Here is a 7,897-nt window from a genome sequence, read left to right on the forward strand (position 1 = left end):
GTTTTTTTATGAAAGTGGCAGTGGTCATTATTGCTTACAAAGAAGAAAAGACAAAAGATTAAAAAGGTTGACATTAACATGATGAGGAACAATAAACTCTCAGTCTCTACACACATCCGCTTAAAAAAACATAATTTATTCCTGTGATCCAAAGCTCCAGTCTTCAGTGTCACATGATCCTTCAGAAATCATTCTAATATGCTAATTTGGTTCTTGAGAAAAATGTCTAATTATCAATGCTGAAAACAGTTGTGCTGCATAATATTTTTGTGGAAACAGTTTTTTTTTCCCCCAAGATCCTTTGATGAATAGAAGGTTCAAAAGAAAAGCATTTATTTGAAATAGAAATATTTTGTAACATCATAAACGTTTTTACTGTCACTTTTGACCAATTCAATGTATCTTTGCGGAATAATTTCTTTAAAAAAAAAATCATACTCTTGGTCAGGAATGTTGTTCTTGGCAAAATCACAGCAACCTGCATGGCCAAGTCATCACGAATTGGACACAAGTCCATTTTGTGCGCTCTATTGGCAATCAACTTTAGGATCCCAGTTGTGCAGAAAATTATTGCTTATTCCTGGACTCATTCTGTCCTTTGCTGTTCTAGAAAAACTCACAGAGTCAATTGTCAAGATATTCCAGAGTCTTCTCTGTTTGTTCTGCTCTCTCTCTTCTCCTGGCAACCCAAGCCCCTGTATACATCATAATAAAAATATGTTATTCATTCTCGAACTGAGAGTCTAAATGACAATCATTGAGGGGGTCTTACCCAATAATGCCAGCTGGAATGAGGAGGATGACGGCCCCAAAGAGGAAAGGGAATCCCTTCATGAAGTGTAGGGTGGCAGGGTACAGAGTGTTAAAAACCCCACTAGATACTAGTGAGCACAGACCTTCCACACACGCCACTGAAGCAAACAGAGCACCTAAGACAAAATAATAATAATAAAACATGTTATTCCATTTAATTCTAAAGGTTACTAATTTGTGACAAAATGCCATCTTTGTTTCACCTTGTTCTGAAGGGTCCACCAGCTTGGACAGTTTAGATCTCAGGACTGGGGTAGAGGCCATAAAAAGGAAGCACAGGCCATATCCTGACAAAGACAGATAGATAAGCAACTTCTGCAAGTTAATTTCCTTGATTCATATTTATCTACTTTAGCCACTGGAGGACAGCGTGAGGTTGCATCAGCACTGTATATTTCGAAATGTCAAGAAAGAGTGTCTTGACCTTTCTCCTGTAATATAGGCCTAATCTAAACAGTAGAACATTAACACGTCTTATAGTCACTCTGGAAAAGTGTCAGTTAAATTATGTTACTTTTCAATCAATGTTTTCTGACATTTTGCTGTACCGTTTTGTACAAGTAAACTTTCAATTGTTTGTAAAAACTGGTTGTAAATCTTGTTAACCAGTAAATAATCAGTTTTAAACAACACAATGCATTATATAATCACTAAATAAACATCCATATAAAAATATAACTATAAGATTCATAATATACATTTAAATAAAATTGTATGTTTATAAAATATATTATACATATTTTTACACACACTTATAACTACATGAATTTGATGTCAGTAATATTTGTTTTAAGATTTGCATTAAATTGATCAAAAGTGACAAAGAATTTTCCATTGGTACAAAAAAAGAAATCATCAAGAAAGCCTGAAAGGATGTTACGGTCTTTAAAAAATATTAAGCAGCACAACTGTTTTAAAATATTGATAATAAGAAGAAATGTTTCTTGAGCAACAAATCAGCAGAATGATTTCTGAAGGATCATGTGATGCTTCAGATGGCTGCTGAAAATGCAGCTTTGCCATCACAGGAATAAATGCAATGTTTACATATTAAAATAGATCTAAAATAATTAATACATTAAAACTATATTTCATATTATAAAACGGTTAGTTCCAATCCTTGATTCTGATTGGTCAATAGCTGTGCTTTATTCACGATAAAACACGGCTATGACCGCTTCACCCAACGGTTCTATGTATCACTACACAACACCCCTAGCAACCACTCTTAGCAACTTAAACAGATGTTTCATCTCATTGATATTGTTCATTTAAAGCTAGAGCAGAGCATTGTGAGAGATCGAGTAAGCGAGTGTACCTGCATTTACAGTAGACGTAGCATTTTCCTTCAGGTCAGTCCTATATTCATAATAAAAAAATGCGTTTGAATGTCCGCTGCATATTTTGTCCTTTTAACAGTCATGGGGTTTTCCGTGCATAACGTTAGTCATCTGTCAGTTGCGTCTGTCTTCTCCGTGATCACAAGTTCGAGTCCTTTCAAAAGCCTTCTCTACAGACTCACTCACTCACTCACTCATAAAGACAGTCTTTGCCGCCATCTATTGGCGAAATAATATATGTAACTTCTGTTGCTGTTCACGTTCCGGGACTATTTTTTCCAGCGGAAGGCAGGCTTTTAGTGATTTTACTTCATGAAAGTTGCATAGATACATATTTTTCGGCTTTAATATTTTTATTGTGTGGCAACCGTTTTATAAAAGCAATAAGGTACTCGAGGCAAGTGCTGTATCGTGAATAAGTAACGGCTGAAGGGGTTGCAGGCACTCCGCTTCGCGTCGTGCCTAACAACGCCCTCCAGCCGTTACTTATTCACGATACAGCACAGCCTGACGTACCTTATTGCTTACATACATTATAATTGATATTAAAATACAAAACAGTTATTTTAAATTGTAATACTCCACAATATTACTGTTTTCACTGTATTTTTGAATAAATAAATGCAGCTTTGGTGAGCATATAAGAGACTTCTTTCAAAAATATTTAAAAAATCTTACGACCCCAACCTTTTGAACAGTGGTGTATAAACTGAATATAGAAGATCTTACCGGTAAACATCAGAGCTGTAGTGTCAGCGATCGAAATCACAATCAAGCCAACAATATTAGAGGTAAGGCCCACCACAGCCACCCAGGAGTCCTCCAGACAGCATTGCATGGCCCTGAGCCCCATCAGGCTGGTGAGGTAGGCCAGATTCTTGGCCGCAGAGCCATAACCAATCAGCTCTGGACCCCAGCAGAGCGGAGCACTCAACTCATAGAGCACATAGAGGTCACTGCAGCCCAAATGTACAGACACCACCAAAAAGAAGCAGAAAATGTAAAACCATAGTTTAGTTCTGCGTCCCTGTGGCGTGTCAGATTCATAGAGGTGGTAGATGGCCCGGTGATGCCTGGTGGAGAGGAGTTTTGCCCCGGGGTCAGGGGTGACGGTTTCAGGCACAAACAGGTATGTGTAGAAGGCCGCTGCAAGATTTGTGGCCAATACTAGCCAGAAAGGGTTGATATACCTGGAGGGAAACATGACGTTGTTGTTGTTGTTGTTTTTTTTGACAGAAATATAACAATTTTATTTTATGTTTGAAAAGCTGCCGAGTACCCTTGTGCCCGTCGCCACAGTCCTCCGATGATGCTCGCAAACATGCCAGCCAATCCCAGACAAGCCTCTAGTATCGCCACACGAAAGGTGCGAGAACCCATGCCACTCGTGTCGGCCACATACGCAAAGCAACCGGCCAAAATGGCGTTGAAGTCCCCGGAGAGGCCGCTGCAGATCCTCCCAATAAGGAACCAGAACACAGGCAGCTTCAGGTACATTACAATCAAATAAACGGCTGCCTGAACAGCCAGGCCAAGGGATGGGATGATCAGAACCATACGCCGACCTGCACGATCACTCCATGAGCCCAACAGGGTCACCGTAATCAGCCCAACTAGAAAACCACCCAAATTGATGTACAGGTTCCAGTGTGCAGTCAGAGTCTCCACTTCCTAGACGAGGGAAATAAATTACATATTAAAGTTCTCTTTTGGAAACATATGTAGCTTTTTAGTATTTGAAACACAACAGCCTCCTTTAGTGGCAAGTGTGATAATGTAATAATAATTCCCAGTTGAATATACCGTATCATTAAAAATGAGTTAATCCACTAGTAAAAAGAACCGGTTCATGTGTCATTCGTTCAGAAATAGGATTACACTGACTGGTCCAATTTTGTGTTTTACAAAAAAAAAAAAAAAAAAAGCCATTCATAATGTAGGTGTCCTGTGACTGCCATATGTTCGGCAATCGAAATACACTGGTTGAGTTGATGTTTTTGATCCACTAAAAGAAAAGGTTCATAAAAGTCATTAGTTCGGGAATCTGGATTTACTGGTCCCCCAATATGTTCAGGGTACAGTGGTCCAATTTTGTAAAAGAACATCCTCAGAAGTGTCATTCGTTCGGGAATCGAACTACAAGCGGTGTATATTTTCTTTTATACTTTTATTTTTGATTTACTAAAAAGAAAAGGCTTAAAAGTGTCATTTGTTTGGGAATCAGACTTTACTGGTAGCAAAATAACTGTTTTCCAATTTTGTGATTCACTATACAGAAAGAACCGGCTCGTAAGTGTCATTCGTTTGGGAATCGAACTACGGTACTGTGGCTCTGTATATTAAGATAATAACAGTGACAGTCATAACAGTGACAGTCATTCGTTCGGGAATCGAACTACACGATGCGCTATTCTGTGTGTGTTTTTGACTCACTACAAAGAACCGACTCAAAAGTGTCATTCGTTCGGGAATCAAAATTCAATAGGCGCGCTTTTGATTCACTACAAAGAACCGACTCAAAAGTGTTATTCGTTCGAAATTCACCCTTCACTGGTCGCGCAGTATGTTTTTGATTCACTAAAAGAACCGGCTGATTTGGGAATGAAAAACGGTTCTTCTCCGTTTATGGTTCCAAACCAAGACGACAACGTGTCAAATGTCGGTTACCTTCAGCAGAGGGTCGTGGACCGTAGATGCATTACATCCTCCTCCCTTTGTTCCATTATAACCCACATCTTCACTGAGACGTTCCCACAGGTACTGCGTGTATAGAGGCATCTGGAGAGCTATGGAGAACGTGGACAGGAACATAACGGGCTCCACGGTCACGGAAAATGGACACGAACACGGCGGAGGAGGTTTGTTTTGTGTCACCTTAAAACAACAACAGACTTTGCTGGAGTCACCCGACTCCGAGTCCTCCGCAAGAATAGCGCTTGTATCTGATTCATCCATGATTTAAAGCTTTCCGGGTCTATACAAATCCGCACGAATCTGCACGACAAAAGAGTGTTAACATAACTTAGTCTGGTCTGAACAGACAGCAACCGCAAACAGCTGACATTCAGAATGTGACTTACGGAAGCCGCCGCGTCTTCAGCAGTTTGCCGTGCTTCTGGCGCCCCCTTTTGAATCACATATGAAACTGACATGACAATCTAAATAAAACCGAAAACAAAATTGTAATACCCCTGAAAAGACGTATAAGAAGATTAAATAAGAATTAACCCTTGTGCTGCATTAGATTTTTTACGCCGTTGAGTGCATTAATGGACAAAAATGGCCACATATTAAACATTGCCTAAAATATTATATATTATTATTATTTTCCACTTTTACCAAGTTAAATCTTTTAACCAGCATCAGTCCTCATCATAACTACCAAATATGTATTTAATTTCAGGATTTTAACCCTTTAAATACCAGTTTTGGTGGCGATACCATCAATTTGTATAAGAGGAAAAAACACAAAAATTTAATTATTTTCCATACACTAAATGCAAAGAGAAAACTTTAGCTTTGGATTATCACAGTCTTGAATATGTCAAAGATTAGCGGCAACATTGTTTTTGGTGCATTTTAATTTTTTTTGTGATATGTAAGATTTTTGCAAAAAATCACACATAGCGCGTTAAGGACAAATTTGGTCCTATTTGAACCCATTCAAATATCCATTTTTGAACCCACTGTCATAATATCATAAAATTATCATTTCTATTCAAATACCCTGTCATTACCAAGCCTTGGGGTAAAATATTTACTTTTTACTGTTTTCCACCAGTTGGTACCATGTGTCATATAATTGACATACTGCAAACATCTGTAGTACTGCAAACATTTTCCTGATTTCTACTAGGTGATTATAACCTGTGCCTGTCTCACTACACATCAAAATTTGCTATAGAAAGAAAGCAAAACTACAAGATCACCATGAACATGAATTTTTATTTTTTCTATAAACAATTTAATTCTATAAACATAAAATTAGTGAGGCCAGCAGGGGGTGCTCTCCCTGTGCTCTGTGTGGGTCCTAACATGGTGGGACACTATACTGTCAAAGAGCACTGTCCTTCGGATGAGACGTTAAACCGAGGTCCTGACTCTCTGTGGTCACAAAAAAATCCTGGCCAAATTTGCAGTATGGCTGCCGTCGCATCATCCAGGTGGAGCTGCACATTGGTGGTGGTTGAGGAGATTCCCCCTTCTATGTAAAGCGCTTTGAGTGCTGAGAAAAGCTCTATATAAAATGTAATGAATTATTATTATTATTATTAAAACATATCAAAACTTCAAAACAAAATCATTCTTCAGCTCATTTGCAGGAGCTGCAGAATTGCAATGCATGCTCCTTACAGATGTAAATGCCACATTTTGAACAGGTGATGGAGATTTTTCTTTTTTTGTTAGGGCAGAAACTGCACCCCCTCCTCCTCTTGTCATGGGTGTCTGCAGACCCACTTTCCTCTGAATTTTCTGCTCAGTTTGAAATTGCCGCACCAAAGATGTGCACAGCTTTATAACTTTTGCATCAACCGCACTTATGATTTCTCAACTAGTCTAATCCAAAACAAAGGCAGACTTTGTTTTGGATCCCTCGCAGCTACATCTTTGTGTTGCCGCAAGATGAAAGGTGTTATTATTGTCTAAGGACTGACTGCATGGCTGTGTTTGTGCCTCTACGTATGTGAGAAATTATCAATTAACTTTGAAACATAGACTGCTAAAAAAAAAACGAAGCTGTGTCAAAGGTTCATGTCTGTGCGTAAAATACGCATGAATCAAACCGAAAGAAAACAATGCAGTGAGAAGCGCTTTCTCTTGCTAAATGCGCACACACACACACACACACACACACACACACACACACACACACACACACACACACACACACACACACACACACACACACACACACACACACACACGCCTACACACACATCATACACCACTGACACACACACACACAGAGAGAGAGAGAGAGAGAGAGAGAGAGAGAGTAGACAGAAAGGGTAAAATATGACCTTCAGGATATTGTGATTTGTCACTCGCCTAAACACCATGTATTATATTTAGGCCCTACACACACACACTTTTGTCAACGCAGACACACATTGCTCTCAGACATCCACACATACTCAGAAACATAATTTTAGATCATTGAGCCATTAAAATGCTTCATAACACAGTCAATAGTGCCCCTAGTGGAAACCAGGAAAATAACATGCATTTCCACCCATAGGGAATACCTATGTAGTGACGTCATCTGATGGAATACACTATATAATGCAAATATAATGCTTTTGCTTCAAAATGAAAGGATGTTTCAACATAAATCATGATTCGTGTATTAATGATGGCCCCGGCTTTAAACGACGTTTTAATGGGTTTCAATGGGACATTTTTGTCCATTATGGTGCTGAGTGTTACTATTTGTTCTACACGGAGTGTGTTATACATATTTTGCAAAATGGGATAATTTTTTTTACATTTATCTAAAAAGTCACAATTTTGCCAAATTACATACCATTTGCATTAAAACAGCCAAAATGGTCAAAGAAATTAAACTGCAAAAGACCAAAAATGTCCCTAATGGAGCACAAGGGTTAAATAAAAGAGAGCGCTGCAGTGAGGGCTTCCTTGACGGTGTATTTACTCTGAATCAAAATAATAAAGGCATGCATACATGTGTATAACAAACGCTCAGTAGCCCACATTACATCAGTGCATGTATCACTTTTTTTTTT

At 38.7% G+C, this 7,897-nt stretch overlaps 1 protein-coding gene across 2 annotated transcripts; it reads right to left on the reverse strand.

The window, feature by feature from the left end:
* Window positions 1-293: 293 nt before the first annotated feature.
* slc46a1 (solute carrier family 46 member 1) lies at window positions 294-5,197 on the reverse strand. Of its 2 annotated transcripts, XM_056271194.1 has the most exons (6): window positions 4,821-5,197; window positions 3,433-3,824; window positions 2,883-3,343; window positions 1,017-1,100; window positions 773-929; window positions 294-695 (listed from the first exon to the last, which is right to left on the reverse strand). In XM_056271194.1, the coding sequence occupies exons 1-6, from the start codon at window positions 5,106-5,108 to the stop codon at window positions 632-634; spliced, it is 1,446 nt and encodes a 481-aa protein (XP_056127169.1). In that variant the 5' UTR covers window positions 5,109-5,197; the 3' UTR covers window positions 294-631. The 2 variants fall into 2 exon arrangements, with proteins under 2 accessions (XP_056127169.1, XP_056127170.1); XM_056271195.1 differs by lacking the exon at window positions 294-695 and having other exon boundaries at window positions 769-929.
* Window positions 5,198-7,897: the final 2,700 nt, after the last annotated feature.

This window comes from Rhinichthys klamathensis, unplaced genomic scaffold (genome assembly GCF_029890125.1).
Source record: "Rhinichthys klamathensis goyatoka isolate OS25496 unplaced genomic scaffold, OSU_Roscu_1.1 h1tg000311l_1, whole genome shotgun sequence".
NCBI lineage: Eukaryota > Metazoa > Chordata > Actinopteri > Cypriniformes > Leuciscidae > Rhinichthys > Rhinichthys klamathensis.

Excerpts from the sequence above, each read along its gene's own strand:
- slc46a1 (XM_056271194.1), bottom strand. The coding sequence starts at position 5,108 with ATGGATGAATCAGATACAAGCGCTATTCTTGCGGAGGACTCGGAGTCG. Across the intron at positions 3,825-4,820 it reads TCCACGACCCTCTGCTGAAG|GAAGTGGAGACTCTGACTGC; the intron begins GTAACCGACATT and ends TCCCTCGTCTAG. Across the intron at positions 1,101-2,882 it reads TACAGCTCTGATGTTTACCG|GATATGGCCTGTGCTTCCTT; the intron begins GTAAGATCTTCT and ends TGTCTTTGTCAG.